Here is a 21,722-nt window from a genome sequence, read left to right as displayed (position 1 = left end):
ATATATATATATTCTTTTACTAGTTTCAGTCATTTGCAGTTTAGTTACAGTTATATGAAGAATAACCAAACATCAGTCAGTTTCACAGTGCTGCCACTACAGTACTGATCAAAGACACAGAACATTGATTAATGACAGCAGCAACCTCTTGTCTCTTGTCTTCATAGTGAAAATAAAGTCATCAAAACGCAAGAACAAAATAATTTAAATGATTTATTTGTATACAATTCTTGAATTATGTAAAGCTTTTCTTTTTATTTAAACATTTTGTTTTTCCTTTATTTATACAAAATTAGGATTTAAAAAATAGATCATATAATTGCAATTCATTCTGCATATTTTGTACATTAGTACTATTTCGCAGTATTATGATTAAGAGGCAATTAGAAAATATATGGTTTTTAAGTGTTATTCATACTTTTAAATAAAGAAAAAATTTCATGTTGTCATAATTGTTGTTATCACTGCTATCAACACTGTCCCCTTAATTTTAACATTTACTTTTTATACTGGAATTGGTTAGATATGATTGAATGGACCAGAGGACCACATTTTCTTCCAGTACCTCAGTTTTGGTATGGTTTCTATGGCTGGATACCTTTCTAGTATCATCTATTTTACAGAGTGTACTGGGTGCCTGTTCAACACCAGCAGCATTAGCAAGATTGTCTTGTAGCTTGCAAGAGTTAAAAGTCCCCTTACCAAATGAGAAAAGAAGATAGAAAGGCTGCCTAATGTGTGTGTAGGAGTGTGTGTGTGTGAGGGAGAGAGAGAGAGAGAGAGAGAGAGAGAGAGAAAGAGAAAGAGAAAGAGAAAGAGAGAAAGAGAGAGAAAGAGAGAGAAACATGTTTAACCTCAGTGAAGGGAGAATAAAATGGTATAGATTTTTTTCCTTGGTACAAATCCAGTTCGAGAGAAGGAAAAGTGTATCTGATTGAGTCAATGTGAATATATAAAAGGGTAAAAGACCTTATCAGTGTTGGAGGGATCTGAAATCAGAATATAAAATGACATGATTAAATACATTAGAGAAAGGACTCAAGAAAACTAGTGCTGATTGAAGTGTTTGTAAATATGGTAAAGAATTTAGGCTCACTCTTTATTATAATCCAATCTACCATGTAAATGGATAAAAATTTTAAGCTTTTATAAGTAATTATACATAATATATATATATCGGTTAGTTGTGTCATTCATGTGCTTAAAATAAACAAGTTAGTGCTTAAGCAGAATTTAATAGTAAATTAAGAGCAGATATGTATATATAACCAATAATAATAATGATATAAAAATAAGTTTGAGGTATCTATTAACAATAAACGTCCATAAACATCTGGATGATTCATCAATATGCATTTTGTTTGTCATTTACATGCCCTTCATCCTTCTCTAAATTGACATAGTACATCCAATATACCATACTCTTTAGCATTTAAACCAACCATATCTGGCTCAAATATTTCACCTGTTTTATATTCATACTGGTCAAATCCAGTCTCTCACACCTACCCTACAATGTCATTCTAAATATAAACAATCACATCACTGAAATCTTGAAGCTGCATGATCAATGTGAATAAATAAGCATTACATTTGACAGAGAATGCTGAATGGTTAAGTCTCATTTTTCTCTAGTCATTGCAGATCCCCAATCTTCATTGCTGATTAAGGTAGGAGATTCGTGATTATAGTGACATCACATTTACAGTTTACAGTTGCAAAATTGGATTACACAAGGTCAATATAATATTTGATCTGTCAAGTTTAATAAAATATGTTTCTTCGCTATTAACTACATTGCTGTTGCTTGATAACACTATCAGCTTACACAACTAAAGCTATGTTCAAACCTATGGTTGAAAAGATCATCATCCTCATCATCATCTTCATTTAACGTCTGTGTTCCATGCTAGCAAGGGTGGGACAGTACCACAAGAGCCGGCCAGGCCAAAGCCTGCACCAGACTTCTGTGACTGTTTTGGCAGGATTTTTTTTACATAGGATGCCCTTCCTAACACCAACCACTCAGCAGAGTGGACTTAATGCTTTTTATGTGGCGCAAGCACAGGTGAGGTGAGAAGTGTTTTTTTTATAGGTGAGGTTAGTTTTGGCAAGGTTTTTACAGCTGGATACCATTCCGAACATCAACCACTTTACAGTGTGGACTGGGTGCTATTAAGAGGCACCTGCACTGGCAGCGTCACCAAGTACTTTCAAGGCAAAAACTTTTAAGAGGGGAGAAGGCATTGGAGGAGGTGATGATGAAAAGGTTATAGTGAGACAGATACTATAACCAGATACACAAGGGAAAATCCTTCCAGTGTAACATCTATTATATGATGAAATGGGTATAGAAGCCTTTCTGAAACCAGATTTATAGAAAATAGGAGAAAACAGAAGTACAAACCTTTAAAAATAAAATCAGCTTCCCTTCATTTAATTTTCAAAAAGTAGATCAGTTCAAAAATCACATCCAATCCCCTTCCTTTGAACTGTGGACCGTAGTCATTTTCATCAATTTCTTCAACACTGCATATATCACCTTTCAAATAGAAATATATATCAAGTACATAATAATTAATATATGACAGCTGATACATTGTACTTGCTTGGTAAAGCATTTCAAAGTGAAACAAAGTTTTGAAATACATAATGTTGTAGTTTGATGAAGTAATTTTGGTTATTTAAAACAGCTGTACAATTGTGCTTGCTGCATAATACTTTTTAATGATTAAGAATATTGCATAGTTCACCTATGTTTAGAATAGTTGAAAATCAGTCTTCTTCAATCATTGTATGAATTTGGGTCATCTTTAATAGATGAACTGTGTTGATAAAAACTGAATATTTTAGGTAGATAGTGAGGTTCACTATAAAGTATGTAAAAACTTTTCAATGAATTGGGATTTGTTTTTTAATTGGAGAAAGAAAACCAAAACTCATAGTTCAAAATCACACCATCCTGACACATTAGTTGGTCCAATGAGGAACAATATGGAAATTGTTTTTTTTTTTTATTATTTGTTGGGTTGATAACCATAACTATCAAATTCTAGAATGTTCCTTGCTTAGCTTTAATGCGAACACTATTAAAGTATTTAGATATTCAAAACTAAATAGTTGATTATCCTGATGACCTTAGAGAGAGTGTTTAGTAAAAATCAGAGAAGACAGAATAATGATAATAGAGTATAATGTACTCTGACTTGAATCTGAGCAGGAAATTTAGTAAAAACTTTGTGAAAATGATTATTGTATTGGTATAGTTCAGTTGTGGGCGAACTGTGACCCACGGGACTTTCTGAATGGCATGCCTAACAAAAGATTACGATGAATATTTTTAGTTGAGTGGCTCACCTCATGTGGCCCGCTTCCAAATAAGCTTGCCCATGTTTAGAATAGTTGAAAATCAGTCTTTTTCAATCATTATAAGAATTTGGGCCATCTTTAATAGATGAATTGTCGATAAAAACTTAATATTTTAGGTAGATAGTGAGGTTCACTACAAAGTTTGTAAAAATTTTTTAATGAATTGGGATTTGTTTTTTAATTGGAGAAAAAAACCCAAAACTCATGACAATTGTTAGTAACTTTCAAAGAAAACAGGAGATAATTTCAAGAAATTAGGATTAATTTCATAGAAAATTCAATTTTTATTCCTTGGGGAAAATCTTTACTTTGAAGAGTAACTTTTATAGACTTACCAAATAAATTTTGGATATCCTCTTCAGTAGTATTGTAGGGTGGACCTAAAGAAACATGAAGATATAAATCATTATTGAATATGATATGCTAAATTCCTTTCATGAACTTGTGAATTTTGTCTCCTTATTCTCTATATAGATTTACATGTAGCTTTTCATATCAGCATTAATGGTATGTTTTAGGAAATTCTGCATAAATAGGAGCGAATTTGGTAGACAGTAACAATGCAGAAGTATGCCATATACATATCATAATCATTACCATTATCACTTCATGTCCATTTTCCATGCTTGCATAGGTTGTGTGGTGTGTATTTCAGTCTCTCTGTTCGACAATTGCTGTTGGCTTGTTCATGTCTCTGTAACTTAGCAGTTCAGCAAGAGAATGGTACACTAAATACACTAAACTGAAAAATAATTACTGGGTCAATTTCATTTGCTAAATCCTTCAAGATGGTGCCCCAGAACAGTTGCAGTCCAATGACAGAAACCAGCAAAGGAGTCAAAGGAAAAGGAGTCTATATCTGCTTAGCTGTGAAGAGATTTAAGCCCTGGTTGTTCAGCTCTAGCTTCATGAGGAGTAGATGAAGAGGAAATTTTACTCTGGTTATGACTACAGGTCACTATTGTTGTTTGTTGTCCTTACAGACGTATGTAATACTGAACACACTCTGTGTGGCATACATGCAGCTCTTGCAGAGTACTTTACTATCATAGCTCTTGCAGGGTACTTTACTGCAATATTTAGGAAGTGTGGCATCTTGAGGAAGTATCTACAATCATAGTCTCAGATTTACCAATGCTTTTCAAGTGAAATTTGGTAAATAGAAATTATACAGAAGCAAGTCTCCCACCATCACCAACACAATTGCTGCTTTTGCATCATAGATACAATCCATCTAATACTGAAACCCTTCTATGCAGTCTTTGACTACCCTATTTCACTTTTTAACCATTTTGTCATATGTGTGTGTATGTTAACATTGCTTATATACTACATAAGACAAAGTCAAGTAACTTGGTGATTCAATGTGTAAAAATATGGAATAAAGTTCCTTAACTGGAAATAAGAGTTGACACCAGGAAAGGCATGTGGCCATAGAAAACTGCCACAAAATGTCTCATTCCAACCATGCAAGCATGGAAAAAGCAATTACAATAGTGATAATGATAATGGGGTATGATTTGAGGTGGATTTGGTGGCTATTTCTAGTAGATTAAATGATCACATAAAACCTCCCTCATTGGTCCATGTATTTAAGCATGCTGTTCCGTTTTTAACTGCAGTGTATATTTTGCACATTCACTGCACATATTGACTGTGCGTATTTACTATACATACCATGTTTCTATCATTTCTTTCACTTAGGACACACTGTTCACTCTTATATTTCCATTATTTCACCTCATTTCTCCTCCACCTTCCTATCTCTAATCATAGACCAATGCATGAAATCTTTCTCAGTCTTTGCCAATTTTCTTTCAAACAATTTTAACCATTCCATTAAAGCTCCCCACCTACTTCCCTCACACTATTTCTTCTCCAAATCCAACGTTGTGTGTATTTATTTCATTCTCTAATGTGTCCCTTTTTCTACAGTCCATACGTAATCATCTCTCACCACTTCCCTTCCATTTCAACTGACCTGGCTCTTGCTAATACTTTTCACTGCTCCTCACCCTCATTTTACTTCTTCACACATTACTCTATTTCCATAATACACTGTCCTTTTCCTCTCCTCCCACCATACAAACACCCTACACTGCTCTGTCCCTTCTTTTCCATTTATTTTTCTGACACTGTGCTATCAGCCTCTCTATTCTGTATCCTCAAAGAAGGGCAACTGTCTGAAACATTGGGTTTTTCATTCCTCATAGTAAATCAACTCATTGTAATTTGATATATTTTTGTCCATGAACTTTTATGAAATAACGTTTGTAAATGGAGACCACCAGCTTCTTTAGATTTTAGGTTCTATCTAATATATCAATGCTGATGTGAAATGTTCAAGACTAAAACTAATAAAAAAGTAATTAAGAAATACAAATAACTGTAAAAAGATGGCAAGTAAACACTATATAAATATACTCAAATATAAAATGGAGGATTTTTTTTCTTTTACAGTGTCCCTCAAAAATGAAAGGTCCTTATTTTTAAGTCTTTTTGGAAAGTGTTTCATGTTTACTTAGAAATTTATATGAACTTCAATATAAGTGGTTCATATTCTTGTGAGGGATGATTTTCAAAGAAAGGAAAATCTCACCATATATTCAAGTGGTTATAGTGTATCTTGCTCTATCATTCTTCATTTACCTGGAAATAACGAAGGGTCATACTGCATTGCGGAAATCATATAGCGACAGTCAGGGGAAAGTAACCCTTTTATCACCTGGGCATACCTAAATGCAACAACAACAACAATTATATCTTTCAAAATAAAATATTTTCTCTTTATACTGTTGAAGTTCAGAGGAAAGAATAAAGAAAAGAAAATTTTAAAAAAAAGTAATTCAATTGCATTTTTTAAATACTCCTGATATTGGATTCAAATTTTGGCTAAAAACACCCATGTTTCCAGAGGTGAATTATTGAAACCCCAAAGAATTCCTCTTAACACATGGCTATGATGCTCCCTCACTACTTCTGCTCATGATCAGAGATACACATAACATCATCCATTAAGGGACATGCTCAACTGGTTAAAGTCAAGCAACCGACAAGCAAATCTGCGATATTAAGCAGAATATTTGCTGTAGCCCATCTTTTATACCAAGACAAAACAATGTACATAACACTTTTAATCAGTTAAGATCAGAAGCCATGAGAGCCACTGCCTGGTACTGCATCCGGGCATTTATTATTATTATTATTATTATTGAGTGGGAGACGTACATGCCATCACAGTGAGACTGGGGTAAAATGTATGAAGCCCAGGATACCCATCATGACTACCCATCTGATAAGGGTACACAAGGCACATGCATCACAACTATATGTGCGTGACATGGTGAGCTCATATCAAGATTAACAGTGCATGACCTTGCAGGTGGGGCCCAGTTAGAATTTTCTTCAGGTTGAGTAGCCCATCCCGCTCAAATGGTCCTTGAATAAGGGTTGTTTAAGGATGATGAATGAAATACCCATGTTTCCAGAGGTGAATTATCCAAACCCCAAAGAATTCCTCTCAACACATGGCTATGATACTCCCCACTGCTTCTGGTCATGATTAGAGATACAGGTATCATCATCCATTAAGGGACATGCTCAACTGGTTAAGGTCGAACAACCGACAAGCAAATCTGCGGTATTAAGCAGAATATTTGCTGTAGCCCATCTTTTATACGAAGACAAAATATCATTATTATTATCACCATTATTATTATTATTAATATTATTACTATTATTAAGGTAGCGAGTTAGCAGAATCATTAGCATGCCGGGCTAAATGCTCACCAACATTTGATCCATCCTTGTTCTGAGTTCAAATTCCGCCATGGTCAACTTTGCCATACCTACTTTTGGGGTTGATAAATTAAGTACCAGTGAAACACTGGGGTTGATGTAATTGATTAGTGCTCTGCCCCAAAATTTCACTATGCAAGAAGGTTTTCTTATAATTAATCAATATGAATGACAGTTAAGTCAAATATGCAAATACAATCATTCATCAACAGGTGCTATGCGTAGTATACTTAAAATCAGATGGCCCGAACACATAAGCAATATGGAGCTATGGCAAAGAATGAATCAAGTTTCAATTAGGGAGCAAATATTTAAGAAAAAGTGGAAGTGGATTGGTAACATAATTAGAAAGGACACACCAAATGTAGCGAAAAGTGCTTTACAGTGGAATCCGGATGGATATAGGAAGAGGGATAGGCCTAAGAACTCGTGGCGTAATTCAACACAAAAGGAACTAGAGAAAGGGGGACATTCATAGCAGAGTATAAGTACAGAAGCGAAAACTATTGTGACATGGAATTCTATTATAAGTGGCCGATACTCTGCATTGGAGAATTACAGGCAAGAAAGAAAATATATTACCATCATTAGTAATATTATGCAATTAACATATATTATATCATCATGACTATGTAATTATGTTGTTGTCATTAAACAATTATTACCAACCTTTCTCTGGTTTTGGGGCTGATAGCAACAAGAGCTCCTCGATCCCAAATAGCATTAAACTGTCCTTCAAAATCCCTGTGATTTGGCAGAAAAGAAAAAGAAAAATTAATTGCAAGATTTATTACAATTGGTTGAAATGTAAAGCACTTCTAATTATATTCTGGAAGAAAAGAAATAACCTATTTTTACTTCCTTTATTTTAGTTCAGTTAAAGGAAGGCCTGGAAGGAATTACTGCAAGTGAAATAAATGTCAGAGATGCTTTGCCCCATGCAGAAACTAGGAGCTACTTCCTGTACACATCACATGAATGGGGCAGTAAGGACTGAAGTAGCCTTTGTCTGAAAAAGGATTCCATCTGCAGTTCCTTGTCAACCACCACCACTTTGAGATAATTTCAATTGCCATAGTTATCTTCTTACCTACTTGGAGGTTTTCTTCAAACTAACACACAGACCTAAAGACAGTCTTCTACAACATGACTCTTAATAATAATTAACAATCATTGTAAATTAAAGAAGAAAGCAAAACAGCCACATTCATTAATAAAATAACATCTAATTATATTTTATCAAAATTTAAATAGATAAATTAATAATAACTGTCGTCATTGTCCATTTTTCTCTGCTTGGACACTGAAAAGGTCAGCAACCTGTAGAAAATCTGCCTCGATAAAATCCATCTGATTTCATGCAAGCAAAGAAAAATAGAAGCTGAATGATGATGATGATGCAAATGAGGATCTCTAATTATCAAATGGCTAATTAATACATGTAGCTGATATAGAATAAAGATATGTAGCTGGCATGGAATAAATGCTACAAAGCACTTTTATTCAGTTTATCAATTTACGAGCAATTCCTTTCTCGCATCTGTCCCAAATCAATACCATTGGCATTTCTCTCTGAAGATTTTTTTCTACAACAGGAGGAAATTGAAATTCTTGGACATGAGAAACAGCTACCACAGCCACTACTACATCACCACCAATACTGCCCTTCCTGTTGCCAACTCTCATCTGTTTCCAAACAAGTTAATATTTCCCCATATCCAGACATCATGTGATCACGTGATATACATCACTGGTTACAATGTGCTCCTCATCATTTTAGCTTTCAAATGATACCATCCCATTGGCTGGGCGAGCAGGCCAATGTCCACAATTGATATTGGAAATGAATGACATTGCTTCTTTGACAGTGACACACATTTACAACTACAACATGATGTTAAGTCAGGGAGAGACAAACCCATGCACCACCACACACATACACACAACTGGCTTTTTTTAAGCTCTAGGCTATAGGAGATTCCTATAAGGTTGCTATTCACCCCTGATTGGAACTCTCCCGTATGACATGTATGCATGCTCAGTGACTTGCTTTAACTTCCGCAGACGCAAATACTGCTGTATATGCAGCCACTATAGAGGGAAGAATGTAGACGGCAAAGTTATTTCACTACACAGATATCCTGCAAATGAAGCTATTCGTTGTATTTGGCTTCAGAGATCAAGACTTGTGAGGAAAGACTTTGTTTACACTGCAAATAGCCAAATGTGTTGGCAGCATTTCGTCAATTTTAATGGACCATCGAAAGATCACTCCTTGCCATCTGTTTTTCCAAACAAAGTATTTAAAATATCAGTAAGTGCATGATCATATACGCAGTTAGTAGATGAGAGAAATGTCTCTTTGATTTATCTCCTCATTAACAGATTAGAACATGTTAAAATTCAAGAGAGAAACAAATTCGGGTGGTGTACGTTGGGCTAAACACGAATGTTTAATCTAATAATTGTTGTGTTGATGTACAGGTATTTTTAATAAAGAATTTTGCATTCAAATAATAAATACATTGAAATTGTTGTTAATGTTCTGAATGAATGTGGGAATTTCGAGTAAGCCAAGCTATGATATTTTTCTATATATATATATATATATATATATATATTTATTAATAAGGGTAGAAATTGATATTAATCAATTAGAACCAGTGGTCTAGCATATTAAAAAAATCCGAAGATTAAAATTATATTACATACAAAAATAAGAGGAATGACCAGCAAAAGTGGACTTCTATATGCTAGAAATAGATGCCGATTCGGCACTTTAGCTGGTCATTCCTCTTATTTTTGTGTGTATATATATATATATATATATATATATATGCGTGTGTGTGTGTTTGATTAAATAATAAATTTACAGCATTGAATCTAATATTCCTCTAATTATTAGACTTTATAGTGTGACTGTCCCTACCTCTTCTACACCTCATCATGCTCATGGCCAAATCAGTGACTGGTTGCTGAAAGCAGATTGGGATCAGGCAATACTTCTGCTTATTCCTGTCTGAAGTATCATCCGATACTTCAGACTTATCGTCCGATACTTCAGACTTATCGTCCGATGAATTTACTTTGTTGACATATCGACAGAATTTTTATACCTTTCAATCTTTCAATCAAGTCCGCCTTTCTTCCAGTAACATACTGTCCATATAATCTTAAATATTTCTTTAACTCAGGCACAGTAAGTATTTCGATAGCTGAATCATCGAATTGCTTTATATCCATGATAAGACGTAAAACAATAACAATAGCGTAGATAGTCTGCGGAAGTTTAATTGTCTACAGGGAGCGCCGCCTAGCCAAGGGAGATAACCTATTTATAGGAAAGCCCTATAGTAGGAGACACTTGCCCAAGGTGCACACTGAGGGACTGAACCTGGAACTATGTGGTTGCAAAGCTAGCTACTCGGTCACTCCTCTGTGTCCATGTTCAAATATTGAAAATTTAGTAGAGTTTAAAAAAATGCAATACTTACTTTGAAAATTTAAACATATCCATGCAATATAGTTTGATTTTCCCATCTTTGCTCTAGATGAAAGATAAAATTCAAATGAAATACTTATTGAAACAATTTTTGAACAGCTAACTTCATTTTTCTGGATTTCTTTACTATAATATTATAATTTCAGTTCTTAAGTTGCCATTTATTATAAACTCATTAGTATTCTGATCACTCTGTCAAATATGATTGCTTATTTTATTCTCATCATTCTGTATTACTCATGCATTGTCTCATAGCTTCGAGATTCCAGTGCTGTGATTGTTTCTTTTTAGAATGACATTGTAGGGAAGGTGATAGAGGCTGGATCTGACCAGTTTGAACATAAAACACAGAATATTTCAGCCAGATTTGACCGGTTTAAATGCAAAACAACTAAGCATCATGTATGTGTAAATGCACTTAAGGTGAGAATGAACTCACAAACACCACCACCACCAAAATGAATATTTACTGTAAAGAGTTTTCCTGTGTTGTCCTTTAATTCTTCAACAGTATATTCCAAATTCTGGTCTGTAAAGAATTCCTGGAAAGCTTGTTCTGCAATATCAACTCCAACAACATTATGCCCTTTATCTGCTAATCTGAAAAATAAACAAATTACACATGTATATATATGCATCATCATCATCAACATCGTTTAACATCCACCTAAATTTATACACACACATCACTGGAGATAATGTTCTGTTGGATCCTCATAAATTTATTGGGTGAGGTAAAAACAAGAGCAGAGAAGGAGTTCCAGAGGGATGTAAGGCTGAGAAAAGGATTGGAAACAGTATTTATTACAGGATGAGAAGTTGCATCTCAATGGGTGATTGCTAAAAAGGGACATCATTTTTATTAGAAGTTGTTCTCATTACTTGGAAGTAGATCAGCTCCCATTAGCAAGCTCTTGAACAAGTATTTCAGCATGTGGGTAACCTACACCCTTGACACAGAGCCACTGTGTCTATGTTGCTACTGGTATTTACAGAATACTAATGCAAAAGATTTCCAATCAAAGACCTGCCGTTAGTTAATGAAGAAGCTTGAATCCATAAGTAATGGCCTTGGAAGCTATTGCATCTTTCAGACGGTGCATAAAACTTGTGGACTATTTAGTATTAATTAGTGATAGATGTAACTCTTTTACAAGCATAACATAATCAAAAGACTGACATAGATTTCTTCAGTCATTAGATAGAGCACGTAAGGTCAAGAAACTATACAAGCACTTCCTTGCTGCTTTTTTTTATAAGGTGTTCAAGTAATCTCCTAACTTCAGGATCATGTTATTGAGTCACTGTTATTCAAAGACAATACTTACTTTTTCATATCTACAGATTTCCCACAGAGGGGAAACAAAATTTTTATTCCATTTCTTCCATCAATAAATTTGTCCAAATGTTTCTCAAGCGATCTTAAAGACAAAGGAAAAGAACAGCAAAAATAAACAATTATTTCAATAATATTCAATACAAATAATATTTTTTTTTGACAGAGTACCATGCCAATTTTTTTGACAGAGTACCATCTGATTGTGAGAACAATGACTGCAAAATGTATTTGCTAGCAAGGAAAAGAAAACAGACATTAAACAAATAAATTAATTTTCATGTAACAGAAATAGTGGATTGACCCCTCTAATTCTTGTTTCCCTTCATCTTCTCCCTACCCCTCTTACATGCCACCCCTTCATTTCTGTTACCATTTGCTGACAACACTACTTCTCTCTCTCTCTCTGTCTCACTTGGAAGAAAAGGTAAGGGCGAAAGAATGGTAATTAGACTTAGCAAACTCTTCTAAGAACTTTACTTATAGGTTAACCCATTTGAAACCAACCCACCAGAGTTTGACCCTCATTTTATGATACAAATTTCTCATTTTAACCCTTTAACTTTTAAAGTGGACATATCTGGCCAAAATGTTCTACTTACTTTATGTTCAAACTGGCCAGATCTAACATCTCACACCTACCCTGAATGTCATTTTGAACATAAACAAACGCATCATCAAAATCTCAAGGTTACAAGATAATGCAGGATAAATTCAAGACAATCATCATCATCCTCTTCCTTTTCCTCTTTATCATCAGCATTTAGCATCTGCTTTCCATGCTAGCATGGGTTAGATGGCTTGTTTGAAACTGCTAAACTGGAAAGCTGCACCAGGTTCCAATCTGATTTAGCATGGTTTCTACAGCTGGATGCCCTTCCTAAATGCCAACCACTCCGTCTGACAGAATAATCTGAACACTAAAGGGTAAAGTGATCTAAATAAAAAGTTTCTTTTAAAATTTCATGTTGATTTATGTTTCAAACATCATTTTAATTACTGCAAAGTTATTTTATTATTAAACTCTTCATTATTTTCAGAATTAATTAAAACAAAGACTGTGTATTTTAACAGAAATATGGTAACAAACGAGTTGACTATGATGCAGCATCAGTGATGTCATCATCATCATCCTCATCATCGTCGTCGTTTAACGTCCGCTTTCCATGCTAGCATGGGTTGGACGATTTGACTGAGGACTGGTGAAACCAGATGGCTACACCAGGCTCCAATCTGATTTGGCAGAGTTTCTACAGCTGGATGCCCTTCCTAATGCCAACCACTCAGAGTGTAGTGGGTGCTTTTACGTGCCACCCGCACGAAGGCCAGTCAGGAGGTACTGGCAACGGCCACGCTCAAAATGGTGTATTTTAAGTGCCACCTGCACAAGAGCCAGTCCATGGGCACTGGCAACGATCTCGCTCGAATGTCCTTACACATGCCGTGGACACAAGTGCCGACAGGAAATAGTCATCCCTCAGCATCCTTATCAATTCAAGACATGTAAGGGAGCCTCTAGGCAGTCACCTATGTGTTAGAAGTCGCAGATGAGCCTCCCTCAAATAACACTGCTATCTTATAAAGGGTAGATCACCTGTGCTATGTAGCTCTTAAACAATAAAAAAAACAGCCCCTGGGATCATATCTTGGGTCTAGTGGGACTGACTTTAGGTCTGTCATAAGTTTAAAGGCTCATTAGGTCAAAGTTTATTTCAGTTTCCATGGCATATGAAAATAACTAAATAGTATGGCAACACAATCATGGCAAAACTAGACAGTTACAACTTGAGCCAAATGTGGTGCTTGATTAAGTTAACTAGTTAAAAGATAATTGAGTAGCTTTCATGTGCATTTCCTCCCTGTGGAAAGGAATATTTCTAGTGGTCCACCGATTGATCCAGTAACCATTTTCATCAAATTCGGCATCAGAGGTAGCTTTCTTTTCACTCTCAGTCATATTTGGTTCTTCAAAACAAACAGAAGAATAAATTCAAAAAGGAACAACACACATTTATTAAAAGACTGATTCAAGAGTGTCAAAGTGATAAATTTTTCAGGCAAGAATTTACCCTTCTTCACTAAGTGCTTTTTTCATCATTACTTTGGTAAGTATGGCAGAGTTCATTCTTTGCTGAAGAGAGCTAATCCGATTTAAATGTTTGGAGTTATCTCCCTTATGTACTGAAATAACACTTGCCATTGAATTAACGTTGACTTTTCATCAGTAGATTATTTATAATTATCTTTCTGCAACTTGTGACATTAAATACATTAACATTAATTCAAATAAGATAAGCCAATATGAAGCTGTGTGGTCTTAGTTAGGGTGTTGGATTCATGATTATAAGGTTGTGGTTTCAATTTCAAGACTGGCTAGCATTCTTGAACAAAACACTTCATTCTGCACTGTTTCACTCCTCTCAGCTCCTTTCTCTCTAACTCTCTCCCACCTTCCTCTCCATCCCTGTGCTACTGGTGTAGTCAAGTACCTCCTCTATAATAAGACAACTATCCCTGTCCCTCTGTTTTATCTGAGCCGCTTCCCTGGCATATAGCCACTTTCCACAGTTCAACTCCCTCTCGCAGCTGAGAGGTTTTTGTCTTGTAAGGTACCTGGTGACCCCACTGGTGCTGGTGTCACAAAAAAAGCACCTGTGGTGGTTGCATGTAAATAGCATCTGTGCTGGTGCCACATAAAAAGCACCAAGTACACTCCATAAAATGGTTGGCATTAGAGAGGGCATCCAGCTGGAGAAACCATGCCACAACAGATAAATGGGGCCTGGTGCAGCTCTCCAGCTTACCAGCTCCTGTCAAACTGGGAGCCGTCCAGACTCCAATTGTCTGTTGTGGTACGGTTTCTACAGTTGAATGCCCTTCCTAATGCCAACCACTTAACAAAATGTTCTGGGTGCATTTTACATGCCACCAGCGCAGGTGCATTTTCAAAGCACCAGCAAGGGTGCTTTTCATGTTGCACCGGCAACTGAAAGAACAAGCCTTATCACCCCCACCTTGAGTGATAGCATATTGCCCAAAAATCAAGATCTTATTTTAAAGTTGCCATGGAGTTTTTTAAAATAAATAAAAATGGATATTTGTCAAAAAAAAAAAAAAAAAAAAACCCCGGATAAATGGCATACCTACACAAGTGTACCCCAGCGACATTGTTTTCTTACAAAATCCAGGAGAATGGATATTTTTCTAATGAATAATTTTTACAAATATGCTTCAGATGGAGAAGATTCTGATCGTTTCAGAATTTGTTATAAAAATATTTTTCCGAGGGTTTGAAGGGAAGTTTCTGAAAATTCACAAAAGTCAGTTTTGTTTCCTCATAACATTCAGAAAATTGGGTATTTTTAAATGAAACGTTCTACAAATAACTTTCAGATGATGTAGATTATGATTATATCGGAATTTAAGACGACAAAGGACAAATAATGAAAAAAAAAAAAAAGAATTAAAAAGTGGGCGTTCACACATACATTAAGAGACACATCACAAATTTTTTTCGATATTTCACTTTTCATTTTGTGATGTGTGCCAATAAGCAATTTTTTTTTCCATATAAAATTGGAATATAATCGTAATATACACCATCTGAAAGGTATTTATATAAAATTTTAAAATCCAGTTTTTGGAAAGTTGTGAGGAGACAAAGACAACGCAAGTGAATTTTTCGAAACTCCTCTCCCCGTCCTTGGAAAAACCTTTTCATAAAAACATTAAGATATAATCGGAATCTATAGCACCTGAAGCATATTTATAGAAGTTTTCAGTAGAAAACATCTATTTTACTGGCAGTTATGAGGAAACAAAATCGATGGGGCACACTTGTGTAAGTATGCTGGGATAAATAACGCGTATGAAAGTTGCCATGGAGTTTTTTAAAATAAATAAATAAAATGGATATTTGTCAAAAAAAAAAAAAAAAAAAAAACCCCGGATAAATGGCATACCTACACAAGTGTACCCCAGCGACATTGTTTTCTTACAAAATCCAGGAGAATGGATATTTTTCTAATGAATAATTTTTACAAATATGCTTCAGATGGAGAAGATTCTGATCGTTTCAGAATTTGTTATAAAAATATTTTTCCGAGGGTTTGAAGGGAAGTTTCTGAAAATTCACAAAAGTCAGTTTTGTTTCCTCATAACATTCAGAAAATTGGGTATTTTTAAATGAAACGTTCTACAAATAACTTTCAGATGATGTAGATTATGATTATATCGGAATTTAAGACGACAAAGGACAAATAATGAAAAAAAAAAAAAAGAATTAAAAAGTGGGCGTTCACACATACATTAAGAGACACATCACAAATTTTTTTCGATATTTCACTTTTCATTTTGTGATGTGTGCCAATAAGCAATTTTTTTTTCCATATAAAATTGGAATATAATCGTAATATACACCATCTGAAAGGTATTTATATAAAATTTTAAAATCCAGTTTTTGGAAAGTTGTGAGGAGACAAAGACAACGCAAGTGAATTTTTCGAAACTCCTCTCCCCGTCCTTGGAAAAACCTTTTCATAAAAACATTAAGATATAATCGGAATCTATAGCACCTGAAGCATATTTATAGAAGTTTTCAGTAGAAAACATCTATTTTACTGGCAGTTATGAGGAAACAAAATCGATGGGGCACACTTGTGTAAGTATGCTGGGATAAATAACGCGTATGAATTACGGTAAGTTGAATAACGAAAACAACGTAACAGTTTACGGTGTGCGACCTACAAAAAATAACAGCCAAATCTCTCTCAAATTACAGTTCTAGATGCACTAAGTCTGAATAAAATACTGAATGATAACAGATAGGTTGTCTTCGATCATAGATCAGAGTTATACGACTTATCGAGTATTTTTACTCTGTTCAATAGAGCATATAAATATTAACTTTTCTAAAAAATACTTGAAGATAATGGATGCGGCTATTACTGCCTTACAGCTGATGGCAATCTAGTCTTTTATCTAGACTCGGTGCATCGAGGACTGTGATTTGAGAGATCTACCTGCTCTTTCTAATAGATCGAGCGACGGCATAAAAGCTATTTTCTTAATTGTCACGTTGTATTTGCTATTCAACTTAAACTATTCACATGGTTAATAAAAATATTTTAAAAGTTGACAAAGAAGTTCGTTTCTTAACCTCCCTATTCCAGGTTCGATACCACTGAGCAACACTAGTACCTTAGCTTCAATATAGTACTTAATTGTTGATCAGCCTAATAGGGAATACTTATGATCAATAACGTTCCATCCACACTCATCTTATCTTCCAAAGTACATAACCCACTGTCTCTCTCTTTTAATTGTAGAAAAACTTCCCTGCTCGAAAATCGTATTAAAGGCTCATATTTAAATAAAAATTTCCGATGCAAACCTTGTAACAAGAATATTTTCTTTTTTACTCTAAGCACAAGGCCCGAAATTTTGTGGGAGGGAGATAGACCTACAGGTACTTAATTCTACCGATTCCGAAAGGATGAAAGGCAAAGTCAACCTCAGCGGAATTTGAACTCAGACCATAAAGACAGATGAAATACCGCTAAGTATTTTGCCTACCGAAGGGGAACGAGCGTAGATGGAGGAAAGAAAACAAAGAAGAGATAAAGACGAGTAATTAAACGTTATCATTCTCTCTCATTTCGCTTTTTAGGGGTAAATCTGTAAACTTTGCGCTTGTGAAGCAATCAATTTAGTGCATAGGTAAAATATTTAAGGCGATAAAAGTTAAATGGATAAGTGTATTCGATCCGATTTTAAAATAAAATACAATAATACAGACAAAGATCCGTGCTTACCGTTAGATTAACCGATTCAGTAATTATTATAGACAACAAAGTAGTATATATGTATCGAATGAGATCATAAACATTTGCACAAGGTAGCACCCATGTAGGAGGAAGAACTCAAACACTGGTTTTAATTATGCCAAGGGACGTAACTGAACTGTATTGTTTGTAAAACAGATTTTAGCAGAAAACATTGTAAAAGCCCTCTTTTAAAACCACTACACCATATGCCCATGGCGAAGTGGTTAAGAGCGCGGGTTACTAATCCCAAGTTCGATTCCAGGCAGTGACCTGAATAATAATAATAATAATAATAACAACAACAACAACAACAACATTGAAAAATACCTTAGGAATGAGAACCCAGGTTTGAAATTTCCCCAAGACACCTGATGAAGGTTGGAGGGTATATCAGCGGAAACGTTGTGTTAACAACAAACAACATGAGGACAAATATCCGTCAATTGTAAATAATGTGTTTTAAAATTCTTTAGCGAACAAGCACCGAGTCACTTAGAGGAATTCATGTGGCGTTAATCACACGAAAATGATGCTTGAAACAATTTATTTAACCCTATATCTTAACTGCTATCGTTTAAATTGAATATATAAAAAATACACCTTTTCAAATTCAACGTTTCAATTTCATATATAACATAAACATATACTTCTTTTAGAACATTGTCATTTTATAAGATTTTGCTGGCAAATTTTTGAATTAACAAACATTTATTTACATGAAAGAAAATTACCAGAGAACTTTCATCTAATTCTTCCAAATCTTTCTGTTAAAACTATTGAAACAATTTGTGGGGGATTTTTTTTTTTTTTTTTTTTCCATCATAGCAACTGGTCGCACATCGCAAAGTTTAACGCTAGCAGCATGACCACGGGTGATGGCGAGGCTAAGGCATTGGGAAAGTCAAGCGTTCTGACTGGCATCACGTGACACCTCAGTGAAGCGAGCTGCCAATGTTGACAAGAACTTCGCGGTTAGTGGCCCAGTTCCTCCGAGCATCTCAAACGTCACAGGCTGGAAGAGGTAGTTCACTGTCAGGTCGCGATACTACAGGGTTTTCTTCCGTTCGGCTACGGAAGCAGTGACCCTCCCATTAACTGCAGCATCCATGACATGGGAGAGAGTGTGGCTTGAACCTTAGTAATGCCGACGCAACTCCTGTGGTAACTTAGACGACACTAGAGGCATTTGATGGTCTGCAAATAGTGACTTGTGCGGGTGCAGAGAACACAGCTTGGAGGTGAACTGGCAGTATTAGTGGGGTCAGCTTTAGAATTCAGAAGGGGAGGGGGTAGCGGTGGGGAATGAATAGCGTTGGAGGTAGTTTCATCCTTTCGGAATCGACAAAATAAGTACCAATCTAAAAGCGGAACTGTAAGAACATAGCACCGGATGCCTTGCGGTATTTGGGATCTTTTTTAAAACGGGGGCCACATTTTTCATTAATGTTTTACGTAGTGTTTTTGGTACCGAAAGACTTTCAAACTTCGTATACTTATCTATTTTGTGTTATAGAACAGAAAAATATTTTTGTATTCGAATTTATTTCATGTAAAAAATTGTCTTATTTCGATAATTTCAACCAATCACTGACAAGTATTCAGTTGTTTATATTTACTCCTTTGGCTGATTAAGCGGTGTAAAGCGTATTTAATTTCCATAGCTTCGTTTTGCTTTTTTCTTTTTAAATTTGCTGTTTTACCCTAACCCTAACCCTATCACCGATAGAATTGTTTCAGAATCGTTTGTTTATGTAGTCGGCACTTAATGCATATCGGCTGAATGGACGTCAGTGATTGGTTGAAATTACAGAAATACGACAACTTTAACATGGAATAACTTAGGGATTTCTTTTTTTTTTTAAGAAGACTAAGAGAAAAAGATGTTTTATATGACACATTCTACCAGTGTTCCAAGTTTCAAAGTGTTTCGTTAATGAAAAATGTGGCCCCCGTTTTAAAAAAGATCCGGTATTTGTTCCGACTTTTCGCGTTTTGAGTTCTTGGGTGGTAGACTTAACTTGCCACCCGGTATTTTTAACGGAGTTCGTTATGTGTGTTAAAGCATTCAGGCCAGGTTTTAGTTTGAGGATACCTTCTTCCCGCTAATTCAATGTCAGAAGTTATGGGCACCGCATCTTCTTTGATCTCACCCACACCAAAAATGGCCCTTTGTATCAGGAACGAAATATATATTAGTTTTATCGAAATGTTACTATATGTATTCAGGGAAAACAAAACAAAATAAAACTAGTTACGCAAATTAGAAATAAAATACACTTTATGTTTTTACCTTTGTATATATCTGATGGACTTTCCCGACGATTTCAACGTATCTACACCCAAGTTGTTTGATCAACTGAATGGTCTACTAACAGAACTAATCTCTACTCTTAACATACTTATCAAGTATAATCAACATGACACAGTGTGATAAGGCTGAATTATCACAGTAAAGCTTTCAGTTATTTATAAATGCAGTACATATTTTTAACTCCATTCCTGCCAACCCAAATTCATTCACAAGCGGTTATATGATCCGCGATAATAACGAAAGCATTTACCCATGTTGTTATACATGCGGATTGATTCCGGGATCTGAAGGTTACGAAGCACACTTAACCACACCTCGTTTTGTGTCCTATATATAGATATATACAATATTATTCCATATATGTTTTTCAGTCCAATTGCTAAACCGAAGAAGTGCCCTGTCAACTTCTTATCAATAAAACCGTATTTGCATATATGACACATTAAATCTTTTTTTTTTAACGTACTAAAAAATAGTCCTGTGCCTGATACTGCCCTATTTCGGATGAGAGACAGTGATGCTCACTAGGGAGCCGGATGTGCGTAAGACCACTAGGAACAATAATTGCTGCTAATAATAAAGTATTGAAGACAAACCAAATTATAATAGGCTGTTAGCACAAACAAAACATTTGCTTATAGGAGGTCAGCAGTTATGTAAGGAGATAACATTATCTGTTTGCGCATATTATTGCTTAGTCACCAAGGCGGCGAGCTAGCAGAAACGTTAGCACGCCGGGCGAAATGCTTAGCGGTATTTCGCCACTTTCTGAATTCAAATTCCGCCGAGGTCGTCTTTACCTTTAATCTTTAAACGACCGCGCGAAAGGAGAGGTGACGAGAATGGCTCCTTTAGTATATCGCACGGTCGATACAAATAAAATATGAAAAAGGATTAAGGAGTATAAATGCCGGAAGGAAAAGAGAGACACAACCGGAGTAGAATATTTAAGAGAAGATTTTATTTATAGGTTTACATGTGTCTGTGAGTGCGTCATGTATACATAATGTGTATGTGTGTACAAACGTAGATGTATGCGTGTGCGTTAAGTACGGAGCATTGAAAGAGTCTATAATATGACGTTATAAGGATTTCAGACACAAGGATGATAAATACCAGTTCGTAGTCAAGGTATACAGTAGTTGAAGTGCTGTATCAAGAAGTTGAGGCTGCAAGGCAGAGCTGGGGAGAGGCACATGTCATAGATGCAGAGCCGGTCTCTTGTTACAGAAGGTTGTCGCAGGTTGTATTTGCTGTTAACCATGGTGAAGTATTTCACAAACAGTGTGGAGATAGAACTTGTGCGAGCGTTGCTGGTTGGTGTATACATAGAGAGACAATATTGACGTCGGCGTTAAGAAGATGGAGATTACCGTATGCTGCTGCCGATTGTTGATGAGTTTCCATGTGGCTGCTGTTGTGCCGTCGCCGGAACTAGCTGTGTGGTCAGTGGCTAGACCTCAAAAAGGTTTGGAACCAAAAGACCTCGACGTGTCACTGAAGTTTTATAGCGTGCCGTCGGCTCACCGGAAATTTAGAAAAGACTGTCTCACGTGACTTTATCTGAAGGCTGCGATTGGT

At 35.5% G+C, this 21,722-nt stretch overlaps 1 protein-coding gene across 4 annotated transcripts; it reads right to left on the bottom strand.

The window, feature by feature from the left end:
• Window positions 1-200: 200 nt before the first annotated feature.
• On the bottom strand, window positions 201-21,644 carry LOC106874826 (putative thiopurine S-methyltransferase). 4 transcript variants are annotated; one of them, XM_089352759.1, is made up of 10 exons: window positions 21,515-21,644; window positions 13,850-13,970; window positions 11,998-12,090; window positions 11,140-11,269; window positions 10,662-10,714; window positions 7,837-7,911; window positions 6,019-6,104; window positions 3,705-3,749; window positions 2,408-2,542; window positions 201-989 (listed from the first exon to the last, which is right to left on the bottom strand). In XM_089352759.1, exons 1-9 carry the CDS (start codon window positions 21,546-21,548, stop codon window positions 2,433-2,435), a joined length of 747 nt encoding a protein of 248 aa, XP_089208885.1. In that variant the 5' UTR covers window positions 21,549-21,644; the 3' UTR covers window positions 201-989; window positions 2,408-2,432. The 4 variants fall into 4 exon arrangements, with proteins under 4 accessions (XP_089208885.1, XP_089208887.1, XP_089208888.1 ...); XM_089352761.1 differs by lacking the exon at window positions 21,515-21,644 and adding an exon at window positions 20,121-20,257; XM_089352762.1 differs by lacking the exon at window positions 21,515-21,644 and adding an exon at window positions 18,562-18,670.
• Between the last annotated feature and the right edge of the window lie 78 nt (window positions 21,645-21,722).

The sequence above is a fragment of the Octopus bimaculoides genome, chromosome 5 (assembly GCF_046866305.1).
Source record: "Octopus bimaculoides isolate indiv1 chromosome 5, ASM4686630v1, whole genome shotgun sequence".
NCBI classification, from domain to species: Eukaryota; Metazoa; Mollusca; class Cephalopoda; order Octopoda; family Octopodidae; genus Octopus; species Octopus bimaculoides.
Note: the sequence above shows the minus strand (reverse complement) of the source record. Positions and strands in the feature narration are given on the sequence as shown.